This window comes from Cajanus cajan, chromosome 2 (assembly GCF_000230855.2).
Source record: "Cajanus cajan strain Asha chromosome 2, NIPB_CcT2T_4, whole genome shotgun sequence".
Classification (NCBI taxonomy): domain Eukaryota; kingdom Viridiplantae; phylum Streptophyta; class Magnoliopsida; order Fabales; family Fabaceae; genus Cajanus; species Cajanus cajan.
This window is the reverse complement of record NC_138518.1, coordinates 42,341,474-42,361,487: the sequence shown is the minus strand read 5'-3', so window position 1 is coordinate 42,361,487 and position 20,014 is coordinate 42,341,474. Positions and strand designations below refer to the sequence as shown.

General features: G+C 29.5%; 1 protein-coding gene and 1 pseudogene across 2 annotated transcripts; both read right to left on the bottom strand.

Moving 5' to 3' along the window:
- Positions 1 to 7,803: 7,803 nt before the first annotated feature.
- On the bottom strand, positions 7,804 to 12,978 carry LOC109812022 (protein FAR1-RELATED SEQUENCE 5-like; annotated as a pseudogene). Its single transcript, XR_014431440.1, has 4 exons — positions 10,608 to 12,978; positions 10,394 to 10,516; positions 8,124 to 10,298; positions 7,804 to 7,981 (listed from the first exon to the last, which is right to left on the bottom strand). The product of XR_014431440.1 is annotated as a protein FAR1-RELATED SEQUENCE 5-like (transcript).
- Positions 12,974 to 13,297, bottom strand: LOC114914881 (uncharacterized). The gene has a single exon (XM_029274120.1). The coding sequence runs from the start codon at positions 13,295 to 13,297 to the stop codon at positions 12,974 to 12,976; it is 324 nt and encodes a 107-aa protein (XP_029129953.1).
- Positions 13,298 to 20,014: the final 6,717 nt, after the last annotated feature.

Sequence of the window (20,014 nt, the reverse complement as noted above, 5' to 3'; positions counted from 1 at the left end):
TAATTATTTTATAATAAATTAAAATGAAAATATAATAAAATATGTTAACCAATATTTTAAATAAAATATATTAAAATATTATAATCAAAAGAAATTTAATATTAAATCAAAATATTATATAAATCTTAACTAAAATTATAATAAATATTTTGATATTAAATTTATTATATATAAAATTAATTACATATTTGTATCAAAGAAATTGCTCTAGATTTTAGATTTTATTTATTATGTTTTATAATAAATAAAATCCAATATTAAATCAAAAGATTATAACAATCATAACTCAAATTCAGGTAAATATCTTTCATAATCAAAAGAAATCCAATATTAAATCAAAAGATAATAAAAAATTATAACTAAAATATTTATAAATTTTCTAATATTAAATTTAGTATATATATTAAAATTAATTAATTAAATATTTGTATTTAAGAAATTGTTGCAGAGTCGGATCTGCGAGCGGTGATTGAATTGGTGGATGGAGAAACACTGAAGAAGAAACACCAAACCCAACCACAATCCAAATGAATGCAGTGACACGCAGTGAAAATAAAAATAATTTAATTGGAAATAATGTTATAATTAAATTTATATTGACAATGAATGAAATAAATGAAAAATATAATAGATTGTGTGGCAAATTATAAAATTGTCTAAATCCTCAATTCTAGGAGATAAATTGACTATTTGTTTAAAATTTATTGTCTTGGAAACTTTTTCTTTGTCATATGAAAATATTTTGCACACATTAAAATTAAACACAAGATTTTCTAGTAAATTTTTTTTTTGCTAGGCAGATTTTCTACTAAAATAAATTATAATATGTGACCGCAAAATATTTAATCACTACATTAATTTATAAAGTTACTGTATTAGGCATTTTTTAACATCTAACTAAATCAAAAATCCCTAAGAATATTAATAAAAATATATTTTCATTAATTAAGGCTGAGTTTAGACATGTAGACTTCTAAAATTAAAATAGATATCTATAACCTATAAAGGTTAATATTTATAAAATAGATATCTAGAGCCTAATAATGGTTAATATTTATAAATCTTATTATGTATATACAAGTCAATAGTTACACATTTCATACATAGTTAATTAGTCACATATTTTCACTTGATCTAAAAGTTAAATAATCACATATTTAAATAGCCCAGAACGGGCCGTTCTCAAACTGGAACGGGCCGTTCTAGACTACTAAAATACCCTATTAAAATTAAATCGGAACGCCCCGTTCTAACACATAAATTTATTATCAATACGCAAATACAGAACAGCCCATTCCCAAAGTGGAACGGGCCGTTCTAAAATACTAAAATAGCCTATTAAAACTAAAGCGAAACGGGTCGTTCCATACGTGGTTGTTGTACCTTAAAATTTGGTTCCAGAACGCGCCGTTCTGGTGTAAGAACGGGCCTTTCTGGTTTCACAACGGACCGTTCTGGTTTCAGAACGGGCCGTTCTAGATATACATGTTTTTTTGTTGTTTTTCTTATATTTAAATATAAATGTATAATTTTAATATCTCTATGGTTCCTATGAGAAACCTAAGAGTATGTTTGGATGAGGAATTTTAATGGGGTAATTCATTTGTTTGAAGAATTTTAAATTTTTGAGGTGAAATACTTTGTTTCGATGGAAAATTTACAAAGAATTTGAATTCCAAGCATTTGTCAAATTCTTTGAAATAATAGAATTTCAAATTCTCCCAAAAATGTAAGAATTTGAAATTCCTTATATTTTTTCCCCTTATTTCACTTATATATTTTATCTTATATCTTCATATTTTTAATTATTGAATATTAAAAAATACTTTAAAAATTATTAAATATTATCTAAATTAATTTTTAAAATTACTAAATATTTAAAAATTGGTTAACATTTTTTTATAAAATTTTATTTAAAAATCTCAACATATAAATATATTTTTAAAAGCAATTTTATCATGATAGAATCAAATTATCATATCCAAATTAATAATTTAAAATTTAAAAAAAATTAAATTGACTTATCTAAACAAAATATTTTAACAATGATATAAATTGAAATCAAAGTAATTCAAATACCAAGAATTTCAAATTCCTTGAATTTGTAAAATTACTCATCCAAACACACCATAAGGGAATGCAATTGTAAGAGACAATTATATGAGTAAGATGTTTATTGTATGGATTAGAGTACTCTGTGAGTTCTTAAGAGAATCCTGAGAGAAACAAATAAACTATGCAAAAGTATAAATATAACATTATATATTAATATACTTTTACAAAAATATAAATATACATATCTTATCTACTATATTTATATTTTTGTAAAAGTATATTAATATATACTAAGTTATATTTATCAAATTATCAATTTATCTATAAATATACTAAAAATATTATTGATATTAATTTATTAGCAATATTAAATTATTAATAATATATAAAATTTATTTATTTAGTAATAATAAATATATATCATTTGTTACATTAATAAAAATTATAGTATATGTTAACTTAAATAAGCAAATAATTGTATAATTTTAAATTTATATATATATATATATATATATATATATATATATATATATATTAAAATTTTAAAATTATTAAATTTTTAATGAGAGAGATTCAAATTGCACAATTATGATTTTTGAGGGACTAAAATTGTTCAATTAAAAATTAAAGGACTAAAATTGCACAATTACAATTCTTTTAGGGACTAAAATTATCCAATTAAAATCTTAGGGATCAAAATTGCACAATTACAATACTTGAGGGATAAAAAAATGTAATTAAGCCAAAATTAAATTAATATTCTTTTTTTTGTATTTCACAAGTTTTTTTAAAAATATTTTTAATGAATGTCTTAGTTTCTTATGTTCAAAATTGACAGTTTTTTATTTAATTAAATGAATTTCATAATTTTTTCAGTCCTTTAATGAAATAAAATATTTTTAATTTTATTATTTTTTTTAAAAAAAATTTAACATATTTTCTTTAATTATGAATAATTCTTAAATATAAAAGTTTCATAAATAAAATTTAATATTTTGAGAGGGAACAATTTGTCACAAATTTTTTCACAAAATATTTTAACCTATTTGTGATGGAATTTTGAGAGGGAAAAATCCGTCACTAAATTTTTTCATTTTAGTGACGAAATTTGTGACGGATTTTTAGAGACGAAAATTTTTCCGTCACAAATATTTTTTTTTGATTCAGTGACGAAATTTGTGATGGATTTTTAGAGACGGAATATATTTCGTCACAAAATCCGTCACAAAAGTCAATAAATTCTTGTCCGTCACAAAACTTAAAATTTCCTCACAAAATGCGTCACTATTAGCGATGCTATTTTTTCCGTCACAAATATTAATTTTTCTAGTAGTGATTAAGATATTAGGTCAATAAATAGAGGTTATTGGAATGATAGAAATCATTGAACCTATAGAGGTAATCACTATCTTAAATGAGATAATGTATCTATGAAGGAGGTTCACCAAAAAACTTACGAAGGAAGGGTTTTGAAGATTCACCCATAAAAATTGTCAAAAAGAGATTTTCGAGTTTCACTCATAAAACTTATGAAAAAGAGATTTATAAGTTTCATACATAAAAATTGTGTGGAAAGAGTTTTTAAATTTTTTCCACAAAACTTAAATGAAGAATTTTAAGGGACATATAGATAATGAATATCTTTATGGATGTAAAAAAAATGGTCAAGCCACATTAAATAAATTATATAATATTTTTCTGTTTCTTTTATGTTATTTTATTCACACACACGCACATGCAATTCAGAATTGATGAAACCAACACAAAACACAACAATCAACAATTTAACCATCACATAAAACAAACAATAGAGGACCAATGAACCACAATGGAAGGCTCTCGTCAATGTCAATATCCTAAACATCCGACCAACATAGGTTGTATAAAGGGATGGTGATCATGTTGGAGCAAAGGGTTGAGCTTGGCATGAGAAAGAGAGCACGAAAGCGAAAATGTGTCTCTCAATGTGTTTAAACTTTTCTACATCGAATATAAGTTCAACTGATGTTGAATACCACTTTTTACATTAGTTCAAACTATAAATAAAGTAGAAGATATATGTATTCTATATTAATTAAGTGACAATTATTGCAGTACAAAATGTCTTCAAAATTTTAAAAATGTTACTACATTACTTTTTATTTTAATTATTAAACAATTGATATAAAATGACATTTTCACACAAGTGATTTTATTTAACACTTTTATTTTTTTTTCTTCTTCTTTCTCTTTTAAATTGTAAAATTTTCTATGTAAACGTAATATATGAGTAGCATTAGCAATACCGCAATTATTAATCGTGGCCTTCGAATCCATGGTTAAATTAATATCAGCATCTTCGGATTTAAAGAGTGCTTGAGATAACTCCTAGAATTTATTCCCACATCTTGGATATCATATAATAATTTGGTGATCCTAAGGATCAAGTTTCTATTATAGTGAATAATGTGATCAATAAGTTGAATCAAGTCTATATAGAAGAGTTGGGAAGAGAAATCTACATCACTTATATAATCCAATTGATATTGAAAACGATATTGAGATTCCCGAATTGATTTTTATGTGCCAATAGCCTAACTGAAGTCTGTCTTTATTCACCCAGCAAACGTCCAAGTTCACTTTCACATCACATTCACAGTGGCATGACTTCAGCCTAAAAAAACTAGCTATCTGTGTTAATAAGTACTATGCGTTTGATCAAAACAATAAGTAGTGTGTATTTTATATATATATATATATATATATATATATATATATATATATATAGGGAGCGTATCAAGTGAGAAGACATGTTATTGTGAGAAGGTAAGAAGATTAAATAATAACCCTTAGATTAATTTAAGGGTTCAGATTAAAATTAATTAGAACTTAAACAATTCAGAAAGCTCCCTGCCATCTTCTTGCTTTCCAATGTGAAGAGACCAAAACATGGCTCTAACGATTGCAAGGGTTTAGGGATTGAATTTGAGACTCGCGGATTCCCTTCTCCCCTCTGGCGCTTGTAGTGGCCGACGTACTCCTCTGCCTTGGCTGCGGTGACGGAGTCGGAGAGCACGGGGGTGAAGGACATCAAATTCAAATCACGTGATGTCGATTGAAGAGATTTTAACATCTGTTTGCGAACCGCAGCAAGAATTCCATAGTTTCGTGACCGGTTCAATTCAAGAGAAACTTGTCCGCGGAGGGGTCTGTATATATCTAAAGTTATTGTTGTTAGCAATGTGATTCTTCTTCCTTCAGCAATTTTATTTTTCTAGTTCATGTGAATTTTATGTGATGGGGGCTAGATTTTTGAGCTGATTTGACGTTCGGTCTTGCAGCCTGTTTCTTGGTTAAGCTTTCTCTTTGATCGGAGCCGTATCCGGTCAAATAAATAAAATTAAATGTAGTACTAGGAAGTGACTCCTAGGTCGTCTCCCAAGGACCGTCGTTTACTGTTAAAGGCTTAAACACACAGTAGGGGGGTTTGCTTTCAGGTTTTCAGTTCGTAACACAATAAAACGAAATAAAACAGCAAGTAAAAATGGATTGGCTACTTGTTCGGATTGTAACTCTTTTATCCCTGGTTCTCAAACATTACTCTATTAACCACTTAATCCTTGTTCCATCCGAACCAACTAAGCGAAGATTAACTCAAGATTTCCCTACACGAATTAAGCAAACGTATACAACATCAACCTCTTCACAGATTAAGCAACTGTGGCTTGGAGCACAACCCATTAAGCATGGACAGAGAGGTTAAATGGAGAAGAACAAGCAGAACAGAGACATACAAACATACCCAACCTCAAAGAGAGATTACAATCCACAACAAGAACCCAACCCAGGGGTTTTTAGCCTTCCATATTAAAATGAAAATAGAAAACGAAAATGCAAGGCAGAGAAGGAAACGAAAATGACAATCTGTATTTCAAATGTAAAGGTTCAGTTCAGATACAAAATGCATATAAGAGGAGAAGAAGAGAGAAAAACGTAAATGAAAGCAACAGGGAATCAGAAACATCAAAACACTGTAGCTGCATGAAGGAAAAACGTCCAGAAAACTCAAGAGAGGCAGCCTCAACGTGGTCACATCAAGTCTCGAGGTTGGTGGCTGCCCTAGGACCCTAAAATAAACCTAAAAGAGTCAACATGGGCCCCAGGTTAGGTCTGACCCGAAAATTACAAATAAAACAGAATAAAAAAAATGAAATTAAATGCTGAGGTGGAAAAATGACATGGCAGATGATGTGGCAGCTCCACTTGAAATCCAGAAATTAATTCCAAGCCCAGATAATTACTAAACTGCTCTGAAAATAAAATTTTGGAATAATTAGATTTTGAAAACTCAAATTAGTTAAAATATGAATTACCGGTCCAATTAAAGCCCAAATAGAAAACAGTGGATATAATCAACAGTTAAGCGCAAATCAGAGATTAAAATAAGTACAGAAAGGTAAGAAAATAGGGGAAAATAATGACTCATCACTCTTGCTGGTAACCATTGGAATTGGATTGGTGTTCTACTATGATAAGGAAAAGAAATGACATATTGAAGGTAGATTACTATGGTGAATTGGTTTTTTTTTTGGGTTAGGCATAGGGGTCGTGTGTTCGTTAATTGTATGTTTATTGTTTGCTTATATTATCATAGGTATTTTAGTCTGCAAAAAAATAAAGACATGATTGAAAGAGAATGTTTTGGCTAGTTATGTGTGAAATGTACATCTAAAAGAAAACAGAGAGAGTATTTAGAATGTTTATTTGAGAAAGTGGGAAGAGAAAGTGATTGAAAGAGGAATTCTTCCATTGATATAGCGTGCTACCTTGGTTCAAACATTTGGACAAAGGAATCACCATTCCCTCTACTATAGTGAAGGGCATCTTAGAATAGATTCAATAATTTTCTTTGTCGTGTTTTCTTTGAAATTAAAATTAAATAAAAATTCTACATGGAATGGATGACTTGTTTTATTTATTTTTTTCACAATAAAGTATGTAGATGGTCTAAAATTAATGTTACATAGGTATATCCGTGTAAGAATTGATCAAATGAAACTACCTTGAATCTGGTTTAGATGTTATTCTTGTTGAGTTTTGATTATCTTTTTAAATTCAAACCCATTTTCATTTAGCTTTCTTGTCTGTTCCTACGTCTTGCAGTTCTTTACCATAGAACCTTATGCTTGTGATCCATCTAGTCTTCCAAAATATTCCCCAAGCAAGGAAGTGGATGCTAAACGACGGGATGATGCAATGAGGAGGTATCTCAGCTCTTAACTTTCCTTTCTGCATACTGGATCATACGTGACTTTAAATAAATAAATGTGTCCAATAATTTCATCCAACGTATCAATGTTCATTGTTTATTTCTTGATTTTTTTCTTTTTACTGTTAAAATCATTAGGTGATGATAGTGTTGAAATGAAGAAAATTTCATTTGCTGATACTTTCCATTTGAAAAATATTTTGCAGCCATTCATGCAAGATAAGGTACTGCAACATAATCTTGACTTCACAATAAGGAGTGATCCAGAAGCAGCCTTGGAGATGGGAAAATTAAAAGGAAGCTTAGAGAGTCAATTGCTTGCATTTTTTTTTACTTCTTCTTGTAAATATCAATGTAAATAGGCTTCAACCACATGTAAATTAAACTTCTTATTAATATAACAGTTTTTGGGTTGTCATTGCCCATTGTCATATCCTTTTCTTGTTCTTTTTTTTTGTCTTTGCTTTGTAATTTTGAACTAAATCACAACACAAAAATCATAATAATGAAAAAAAAGGTCCTTGAATTCATATATGAATATACAAACCAGAAAAATTAAATGTAACCACATTTGTCTAGATACAATTTGAACCAAATTCTAAATCATAACGTAAGTGAGGAACTAAACTCAGGAGACATTAGGCAAGTGATCTCCACCATATCAGTTATGAGTCCATCCTGTGTATGAAAAGAAAACAAACATAAGAATTATGACAGCTAATCCAATTTATGAAAATAAAACAAAATCATAAGAATGGACAACAAGCATAATGTTTTGGATAGTAAAATACTATATTGGACAACAAATTAGATTTCTTACCAAAATTAAGGAGATGATTTTAGAGGACAATTACGACTATCATGATATGCATGTTGTCCACATGCTTTACAAAGCCTTGTCCTTTTTTGTTGTTCAATAGCCTTCTCTTTGCCACCTTTAATTCGTTTGCCGCTTCCTTTTGTCTTTGAAAACTGTGGTGGAAAAATCTCCACTTCTTTAGGAATATTTGATCCAGTAAAGGCATGTAAATCATCTATTTTAGTTTGTTTAGAATCCCCTTCAAAATCAACCAATTGTTTTTCAATATCCATGGTTCCATTTATCACAGCAAGCAATTTTTCTTTACATTTTCCAGCTTTTTCCATGCACTTTAAAAAGTTTTCCCATGCATCTGAGATGAGCTTGCTTTCACTTTCTGGTTTAGAACACCTTTCCAAGACATTGTCAGCAATATCAAAAATCGGTTTTCTATTTGCCAACTTAGTCCACCTATTCACAATATAATTACTTGGTATTTCATTTAAACCCTTCCCTTTTAGAACACAAAGTATGTGTCTACAAGGTATTCCATGAGATTTGAACATATTGCATGAACAATTTGCATTGTGATTTGAAGGATTATAAACCACTTCTCGTATTTTACTATTGACCTGACTATTATCAATTACCTGCAATATTTTTTTTCCATCTTCTTCTTTCTTATTTTCGACTCCACAATCTAAACATGCAATCCATAACTCATGCATTTTGAAATATATAAAAATTCTCATGAGTATAAACATTTCTTCCATGCTTCTCCAAATCGCGATCCAACTTCAATGTCGGCATAGAATGAAGTGAATCATTATCAGCAAGTAACTCCTTCTGCCTCTGCGCTTCTATTGCAGAATCAAACCTCATCCAAAATTCAACCAAGCTAACATAAGGATTCAAAAAGTGACCATAAAAAGAATTCGCACTTTCTGATCTTGAGGTTGTTCTTAATACCCCAGCTAAAAAAACATCCTTAAAGTAAGCTGGGATCCACATGCTTCGAATATCATACATGTGTGAGAGCCAATCATTCTTTTCTAATTTAAACCTAATTATTATAGATTTCCATGTTTCTTCAAAGTCATCTGGTGACTCTGATCTCCAAACACATGACTTGAAATCAGTATTGAACTCCTTATTAACATTCAATGACACACCTACTTTTTCAGAAACTTTCTTCATAATGTGCCACATACAAAATCTATGAGAAGAAGAATTAAAAATCTTTTCTACAGCAATTTTCATGGCAGGATCTTGATCAGTAATTAAAAGATTTGGTTGGTGCCCCCCCATTGCTTCTAAAAACTTTTCAAACAACCAAATGAATGATTCGGCCTTCTCATCCGCTAAAAAGGCTGCACCAAATGTAATACATTGCCTATGGTGGTTTACTCCAGTAAATGGAGCAAAAATCATTGAATATTTGTTTGTTTCATATGTGGTATCAAATGAAACAAGATCCCCAAACAAGGAATAATTTTTCCTAGAAATGCCATCTGCCCAAAAAACATATTTTAGTCTACCTTTTTCATCCACCTCATATGCATAGTAGAATGATGGATTAATTTCTTGCTTCCTCCTAAAGTTGTCAATAAATACATGTGCATCAAAATCTTTAATTAGGGTCTTTAAATCTCTTGAATAATTTTTAAGATCCCTTTGTGTGCACCCCACATTTTCATAACCCCCAAATTGTTCTTTCAATAGATGGTACGTTTTTGAAGGCCCAATATTAGCTCTATTATATGAATGCAATAAACTCTTATGAACAGGATTCACTTTCCTTGCTGATCTTAGAAATTGTCTCTTCATAGGTGAAGCAAGGATATGTGTATGACTTTCATAAAATCGAATTATCTCATATTTACCTTCCTTTACTTGTTTGAAAACAGCCCTTGCATTGCATCCTTCTCTTGTAATACTCCTTCTCCTAGACTTAATAGTTGAGTTGCTTTGTTCCACAACCTTTTTCTTATCTGATTTATAACCTTGTTTTGAGCAAACAAAATACTTCCACCGCTTCACACCATCCTTATCTTTAGTTTCTGATGAGCAACGCACACTAAATCCCATATTATGTGCATACCTTTTGTAAAAATTTTTACCTTCTTCTAAGGTATCAAATTGTTGACCAACCTTGGGCTTCAATTCTTCATCACAATTCGGCGCCCATTCATTTTCCTGAAAAGTAAAAAATATATAATTTAAATAAAATGATAGAAAAAACATGGTGTTAATAATAAAATCATAGCTTTTTTACAATCAAACAAAGCTACCTGAGGTTTGGGTGGCCTAGGACTTGTGGAGTTAAGGTCGGAAGAAATGTGGGACTGGGGGCTTTGAATCTCTTCAATATCAATGTCGAGGGAAGGGCAAGTCATTGACGATGACATAGTGATCTAAACAAAACATTGCATTGAGTATTTAATAAAAATGATGAAGGAAAAAGAATCACATTGCTAACAACAATAACTTTAGATATATACAGACCCCTCTGCGGACAAGTTTCTCTTGAATTGAACCGGTCACGAAACTATGGAATTCTTGCTGCGGTTCGCAAACAGATGTTAAAATCTCTTCAATCGACATCACGTGATTTGAATTTGATGTCCTTCACCCCCGTGCTCTCCGACTCCGTCACCGCAGCCAAGGCAGAGGAGTACGTCGGCCACTACAAGCGCCAGAGGGGAGAAGGGAATCCGCGAGTCTCAAATTCAATCCCTAAACCCTTGCAATCGTTAGAGCCATGTTTTGGTCTCTTCACATTGGAAAGCAAGAAGATGGCAGGGAGCTTTCTGAATTGTTTAAGTTCTAATTAATTTTAATCTGAACCCTTAAATTAATCTAAGGGTTATTATTTAATCTTCTCACCTTCTCACAATAACATGTCTTCTCACTTGATACGCTCCCTATATATATATATATATAATTTATTTTATCAAAATTATTAATTAAAATATAAAAGTAAAAATATTTGTAAAATTTATCGTAATTATTTTAAAACTGAGCTTAGTTAATAGAATATTAGGTTAAGAAATCATTTTCAAATATAATTTTATATTTAATATTGAGTGAAAAAATATAAATATTAATTAAAAAATTTAAATATATTATTTTGTTGAATAACTAGATAAAGAAAAGAAGTTGATTTGATTTATTCCAAAAGCTCACATGACATTTCCATTGAAAAAGACTCGTGATTGTATTGTTTTTAAGAGTGATAACTCAAATTTATAATATAGAGATTGATTGTGTGATTGCTTAAATCAAATTGATTTTGGTTATTTGTTAAATCAAATAGATTATAAAGAAAAATGTATCCCCTCGTTTTCATACGAGAAAATGTGTCAATAATATGGGTGGAGAACGGTTGACACATTTGATCAAGTCTTTTGTTCATGTTATATGTAAATTTCATTATAAATTCTCGTCGAAATGATATCTCTCTTATCCTTATAAAAGAAGGTGTATTTTTCTAATCTTAACTATAAAAGAAATAAAATTAAAATAAATAAATAAAGAACAAAGAAAAAAGAAAAAAAGAAAAAAAGAAAACAACGAAAACGTGATTGGATCGTATATATGTCAATGAGACTAGTTAAAGTTGACAATCATTATGAAGAAAATGAGAATTATCATCTAAATGTTGAGAAAAGAGATTGATCCAAAAACCACGGCAATAATTAAAGTGAACCAAGTTGAATTCCACCTACCCATGCCACTTCAAGCTTAATTATGTCTTAATTGATTATTAAATTTGTTCGTATATCTTTAGATTAATTACTTTAACAAATTCTCTTTTCCACTGGGCCGGGGCATCCCTAAGACAAGCACCTCCAAACTTGTCATGATTCATTTTATTCATTATATAAGTAATCACCAGTTAATATAAATTATCTATCTTCTCTTGAACTGGGAACCATAAACAAACGTGAATACTTTTGGAGGAGGTTGAGCTTTAAGAAAACATAAGAACCGTGACCACACAAGAGGTTTAAATCATGAATCAATGTATTCGAATACAAAGTGGCCCATATTCTTTTATAATGAAGACATTAACAAGAATCCAAAAAATAAAATGTACAACTTTATAGCCAAATTCTTTTAATATTTTCTTTCTTTGCAAAGCATGAATCCGGCCAAATAATTCAAATCATCAAATATTATAGTATAAAGTTTCCTTTTTGGATAGCAGGACAAGAATCTGGTCATATATTTCAAAATTTTAGCACTAACAAAATATTCCCCTGGAAATTATTTTGAGAAAAATATATACACATGAAAAAGAATTAGAAGATGAAGAAAACTTCAATAACATTATTGTCCATTCCAGACACATATGTACTACTCTATTAACATTAGCACATGTGGAAACGTGGATTCAAACAAAAGGTAGCTCCTAGCTTTGGCCCAAACATCCACGTGCTTGAATTTGGGTGAAAGTTAATTATGAGAGAAACTTTTGTTCAAACCATGGTTTAATTTGCAGTCTTCCAGACGAAAATATATAAAAGCATATATAACCCCTGAGTAAATGTATTTTCCTATGATCCGAAAATTGAGAAGATATAATTATCCATTCCAAACACGTGTACTTCTTTACTAACATTGGCACATGTGAAAATTTCTTCTACATGATTCAAATTAACCAAAGGTAGTTCACATCTTTGGTCGATTCATGCAAACACTAAGTGTATTTTATATAATCCAAGCTAAGGAAAAATTGAAGACAAAAGAAAGCTATAGTCCAATCTAATTCATATATAGTCCCTAGCTAGAGAAACCCAAGCCAATCAATTATACAAAAGCTACTTATATAATATATATATATATATATATATTCACATATTAACTTCCTACATCAAAATTGCATATCTCATGCTGTCATTTACCATAAGATGATTCATTTCAGAAATCTGAACAAATTCACCAGAAACCCAAACCCCATCTGACCCGTTTGCTTGAGGATTAGACACACAAGAGATAATTGATATGGGGGCATGAAGAATGCCATATATGAGTGAGATTCCACTCCAACCATGCTCTCTTCTTCCTCTCTCATGTCGTAACATGGCTAGTTCAACCCCGTTTGCAGCTTCAAACATGTTCTCATCAGCCACCCTTGAACTCTTCTTTGTTTTTTGTAGTTTCCTAGTAACCGCAGCCACAAGACGCCACATATCTCGAACTTCAAAAGATTAATCTTTAACTTTTGACCAGAAGAAACTCAGGTCAACAAAAGAAAAGAAGCTAGAAGGAGTAATATAGAACTAAAATTAGTATCGACTCTCTAGGGCTTGTTTTGTGTTATAGAAAATATGGGGAATTGATGAAGAGAAATCAAGGGAATGGGTTGGAATGGAAATAACTCTTTCTCACCAAGGCTTTTGATATAATGGTAACTTGGTGGTGGTGTTGATAGTGCTTGTGTTTATCACAAAAGGTTTATGGGTTCTTTTGGTTATAAAGAGATCAAGTATCACTAGCATTTTCATTTCCCATTAATGAAAAGTGGACCCTAGTAAGCCCAACTTGCCGACAAAGCTGCCTAACTGTACAAAAAAGTATGATATTTACTTTCGAATTTGGTTTTACTTTTGTTTGAGTTATTCTTGTACATTTGTTACCCAATGTAAACAAAGAACTGGTTTTGGCACAAACCACATGGAGGAATTTTTAAGGTATAGTTTTACAATTCATGTGGCCATGTGGGTAATACCAAGTTGAAGGGGGCACACACAGGAAGCTAGCTGATCAAGACAAAATGTTTAGAAGCAGATCTTTTCAGATCGTATGCTGGCCAATCATTGGATCAGTAACTTTCATGACAGAATCATCTCAGCCGTTTGATGAATGATCTTTCCAGAGATAGGCTTTCATCAAAAGTGAAATTAATCAGTGGATTTGCTGTGATACTTTTGTTCTTCTTCTTAATTTTAACCTATAGTTGTTGGACTTGTTATTCTGCTTTTTTTACCTTTTTAAATTTATACTTGTGGTGTAGGGTTGTTATTAGTTATCAACTCTCATGTTCATATTTGATTCTTCTAAAGGGAAAGATTTGCTTTACAAAGTAAATAACATAGTTATTGATTGAAAAATCGTCAGTTATTCATTCATCTCATACCACATTTTGTGTGTTTATATTTCATTTCATTATTTATTACAGGTCATATTGTTGTTTCTCTCTTTTTTTTTTTCGTTTTTCTAATTTTGTACAAATCATTTCATATTGTAAATTATATAATTATTTCTAACGCAAACATAGACATTTTTTTAATTAATCAATGACGATAATTTTTTTTTGTTACAGTTAATGACTATAATTCTTGCTTTACCATAATAAATTGAATATTTTATTCTAATGGAGCATAATTGCTTTTGTCCATACTTTGCCCCCACACCCTTGAGCAACAATAATTTTAAGGGAGTTACTACGGTACCCTCAAAGAGCGAGGGATTTCAATACATTTTTATATGTAAACTCATAAAATATTTTAAAAAAATAAATTTAATTATAAAATGAATAATCCAAATTATACTTATAAAATAAAAGGTAAGATAAAATTATAGAGATTAAAATTATAAGATTTCAATAATATTATAAAATATTAAAAAAAGAAAAAATTAATAAATAGTAGAAATAAAAAATTATTAAAATTACAATATAGAAATTCAAAATTTTAAGACAAAAAGACAAAAAAAATATACTTAAAAAATTATTAAAATTAAAAAATAGAAATTCAAAAATTTTAACTGAAAAGATAAAAATATACTTAAAAAATTATTAAAATTAAACTATTTAAATATATAATAATATTATTACAAATAAATTAAAATATATAAAATAAAAATAAAATGACTAAATAATTTAAAAATTAAAAGAATAAAATATCATAAGTATTATTTAAATAAATTATTAAAAATATAAAATATAAAAAACTGTATTGGTACCCTCTCAAATAAGATGAGTACCATATAATTTCTCTAATTTTAATACTAGTGAAACATTTTATTAGTCATTTATGCTCTCACAATAAATGCTTTAAAATCACTCAACAAAAGAAAAACAAAACTTATACACTGAGATAAAGATAAAATTTAGCTACAATTTTTTTAGGTACTTTTGGCATTATTTTTCAATTAAAAATAAAATTCATCTTTATAATATATTTAATAAAAAGTTTATCTTTAAGATTAGTCTTATTTTTAGATAAAATTCATATATAATTACCAAGATTGACCTAGTATAGTGAGGACATGACAACATTAGTTCTAACTTAGTGCAGCATACCACAGTTTTTTTTTTCTTTCTCTTTTCTTTTTTCATTATAAATTTTGTTACCCAGTTTGTTGTACTATCATTTCTTTAAAAGTTACATGTAAGTTTTGTCCTATAATAATCTGACTCATCAAATTGACATTAAAGTTTATATAGGTTCCTACACATCTTGCTAGGTTGTGTGGGAGAATCGATACTTGTACCAAAATGCGATAGGGACATATGTGGTGGTATATGAACTAGTACTATTGCTCCACTATAAAGAAGCCCAAACCATCTAATTGTAGAAATCTAAAATTAATGCAGATAATAATTTGGCACAAAAATTGAATGCGACAAAATACTAATCATGGAGAAAACTAAATACCCTAATCGTACTTATCTTTATTTAACAATATGATCCTTTCAGAAGCTAAAAAGTGTAGCTATTGAGATTATTGGACTCATTAATTGAAGACCATAATCAATCACAATGCAACAACTGTTGTGCTATATAAAATAAGTAGTTAAACAAGATAATGATTAATTGTAGGCATTGACGAAAATATACTTGACCAACTCACTATTTATGAGAAATCAATCAGTGTCTTCTCTCTGTTGCACAACGGGGACCCATGATGGGAATGCGTCACATTCCTTTGTTTCCTCACAAAAATATCTATTATTAAATATAGATATTTCTTTTCATGTATATTAATTTTCAAACTTAAATAGCCTTTTTTCATGTAAAAATGAAGAGATTCTTTTTGTATTTCTTTTTTAAAATAATGATTTCGTACTTATAATTATTTTTTATTTCATTCTATGTTGTCAAATAGGATGCCAAATCTAATAGAGAAAAATTAAAAAAAAAATTATAAGTATCAAAATAGAAAAATAAAAATATTATAAAGACCAAACTTTAGGAAGAACAAATGAAAATAATCAAAATTTGTAAAGACAAAAAAACATTAAAATTGAGAGGTTAAAATAAATACAACTTTATGGTTAAGAATTATAGGGTCTAAATACACCCAACAAATCCTACTTTTAATACAGTTCAACTACTACACGGTGAAAAATAATAATAAATATTAATTAACTTAGAGTTATCATGCAATATGTAATGAATCTCATGGACATGAACATATGTAAGTGATAGAAAACTAAAAATAGCTTTTATACATATATACCATCTACATAAGATATCATTGTATACAAGAAAAATTTTACTAGTCGGTTAAGAACCTATACAAGATGCAAAATTACATAAGAGTAGTACCACAAAAAAAAAAAAAAAAAAAACATTGGTCATCTCCAACATGACCCTCTAAAATTAAACAAGCCAACCTACTAATCATACCATGTTTCCATGCAAAGTATAATCATTACAGTTTCAACCATAACAAAAACATAGGATAGACTTGTGAAAGAAATAACATGTAATAACTGTTAGGATACAAACAAGTCTCATATCGATAAAATAAAACAAAAAATAATAATTTATATAACACAAACATACTTCAATGATTGAGAGACCTTTTGGGTGATGACCAAAAGCAAAATTGTGAAGGCTTAGGTCCAAAGCAGACAATATCTCATCATTGTGGAGTCACTACAATAAAATTTATTTTTGCTGACAATTATTTAACGGCAATAAATTAATTGCCTTTATTTTATTATTTAATATAAGCATTAGTGACTAATATATAATGGTCACTAAAAATGTATTTATATCACACCAAAATTTATTATTAGCTACAATTATTTATTAAGAAAAATTTTAGTCTCACGTCGACTAGAAATAAAATAATTAGAGAGTATATAAATGGATAATAACTCTCACCTTATAAGTTTGTTATCTAGAGTTGAGTTAGACCTATAACTTACTATTCTAAGTTAGTATGAGATTACTTACTATTATCAAACTTAATAGTCCTTAAACTTAAGGGGACCAACTATTAATAAGATAATTTAAAAAATAAGAAAAAAAAAAAATATATATATATATATATATAAGTAGAAGACAACCTTCATCTTACAAGTCCCACGTTGACTAGAAATAAGGTAATTAAAAAAATAAGAAAATTAAAAAGAATATATAGTAGAAGACAACACTTATCTTACAAGTTCCACATCAACTAGACATAAAGTAATTAAAGAGTATTTGTACTCATCTTACAAGTCTCACATCAACTAGAAAGTAAAAAATGTCACAAAAAGTTATACACTTTTTTCCGACCATTATAAGGGTTTTTACCAGCATTTAGAATAATTGCCGCTAAATATTTTAACGACACAGCATACAATGGCTAATGTAAAAATGCCGGTAAAAGATTTTGTAGCAATTTTTATTACCACTAAAAGTCATATTAAATGCTACTAAAATTCTATTTTATTGTAGTGAGTATGCTTGTGCAATAACCTTATAAAAATAACTCTCATAAAATATCCCTTTAGACAAATATCATGAAATAACCCCAACAGTGGAACAGTGGTATCAGAGCGGCCTGGTTGGATGCGGTAACAACCCTCATAACCCCTCATAACTCATAACATATAATGTGATATATAAAGACAGAGCCGCCTGGTTGGATGCGGTAACAACCCTCATAACCCCTCATAACTCATAACATATAATGCGATATATAAAGACAGATTCTGCTGCATGAAAGGTTAGGTCCCTTGTTTGAGAGGAGGATTGTTGGGATACAAACAAATCCCACATCGATAAAATAAAACAAGAAATAACAACTTATATAACACAATCATACTTCAATGATAGAGGGGCATTTTGGGTGATGTCCAAAAGCAAAATTGTGAGGGCTTAGGCCTAAAGTGGACAATATCTCATCATTGTGGAGTATGTTTGTGTAATAACCTCATAAAAATAACTCTTATAAAATATCCCCTCAAACAAATACCATAAAATAACCCCATCAATAATAACATTGAGTAATAACTTAAATCAATGAAATAACAACATCAAACTCAATACACAACTTCTACATATCATTGAGTACTACAAAAACAACTTGTAACTTTTTACAACATATAGCAACTTCAACATATTACATTCTCAATCATCAACATCAATATTCAACTAATGCATAGTCATGCATATCAACTAAGGAAAACTTCTACAACATAAGTGAGTAGTTTAAGTAGCTAGACCCTGTCAATCTAGGAGTGACCTACCTCAACAAGGTCAGCTATTAGCCCTCTCAGAAACCCTGTTTTAAAAATCAATTTGATTTCTTAGGTTTTGTCTTTTAAACTAGGAAGTCTAGTACTACTATCAGAATAGAACAACTTAGATATAAACTTACTACGATATTAGCTTATAACACTAAGCCACGTATGGAATTAACCCACGAACTACCCTCCAAATACTATGTTCTTCTAATATTCAGTTAGGAACTAAACTCCCAATACTTTGTACTTTATTCAATTGTTCATGTTATACATATATGTCTTGACTTTACTCATATACAAATACCACATAAAACTTAGAGGAGAAAACTTAAAACAACTACACATTCAAAAGTCAACTTACTTACTAATATAAAGGATTTGAACTTGGGCAAAAACACAACATATATCCACATATAATAGGATGTTTAGTTTTCTAAAACATTATTTTCTCTCCTCTAGCTTTATATATCTCGATGAAGACATGTATCTTCACCACATTCCTAACATCTTAACAACATAAGCAACTTAAAATAACACATAACTTTACAACTCAATCATTTATAATCTCACAACTTAACAATATAAACATCATTAACCATGTATCAACTTACAACATATAGATCCATCATCATACATCATCATTCATACAACTTATTCATCATCATTCAACCATCATATGACTTAAATAAACAATTTTTCATCATGCAATTTGCCCTTGATACCACTCACAAGATGCCCGGTGACATTGAGATAGGGGGAACCCTATCTTACACACGTCTAGTGTTAAGCTACCCATGTCTATGGTGGTTGAGGCAAAGAATCTCGTACCCTCGTGCCTAGCATAAGAAAATCCACGTTTGACTCCAATTAGGCAAAGAATCCCCTACCCTCGTGCCTAGTATACCTGACTCACGTTTGATGTCACTCTACTCATGTCCAACGCCATTTATACCCACATTTGGCATGGCCAAGTCAGAAACGATTCTCTCTCCTCACATCCAATACCACCAATCATGTGCCTGACATTAAGAAAATGATAACCTTGACTCCGAACCACACTTGGCCCCTTGAAGGCATGCTTAATGTAATATTAGGTTTTGCACTCATACAAAAACTATTTTTGTCCAATCTATCAAAAACCAACATGCAACAAGATATATAACATATATTCAACATCTATAATTCATTTCCATCATCAAAAACAACATGCAACTACTTTAAAACAAGAATCATCAAATCTTATTCAGCACCTCCAAGGAACCAAAAACCCAATACCACTCATAATATTTGTTCAATCAATCAAAACAACCAACCATAAATTAATTTACAACAATCAACCAACACAATCCAACCATAATCAAACATAGAGTTTCCCTCACCTTTTGACGAATTGAATCGAAGAGAAAAGAAGAGAAAATTTCGTACATCCAAAAACTCAAGA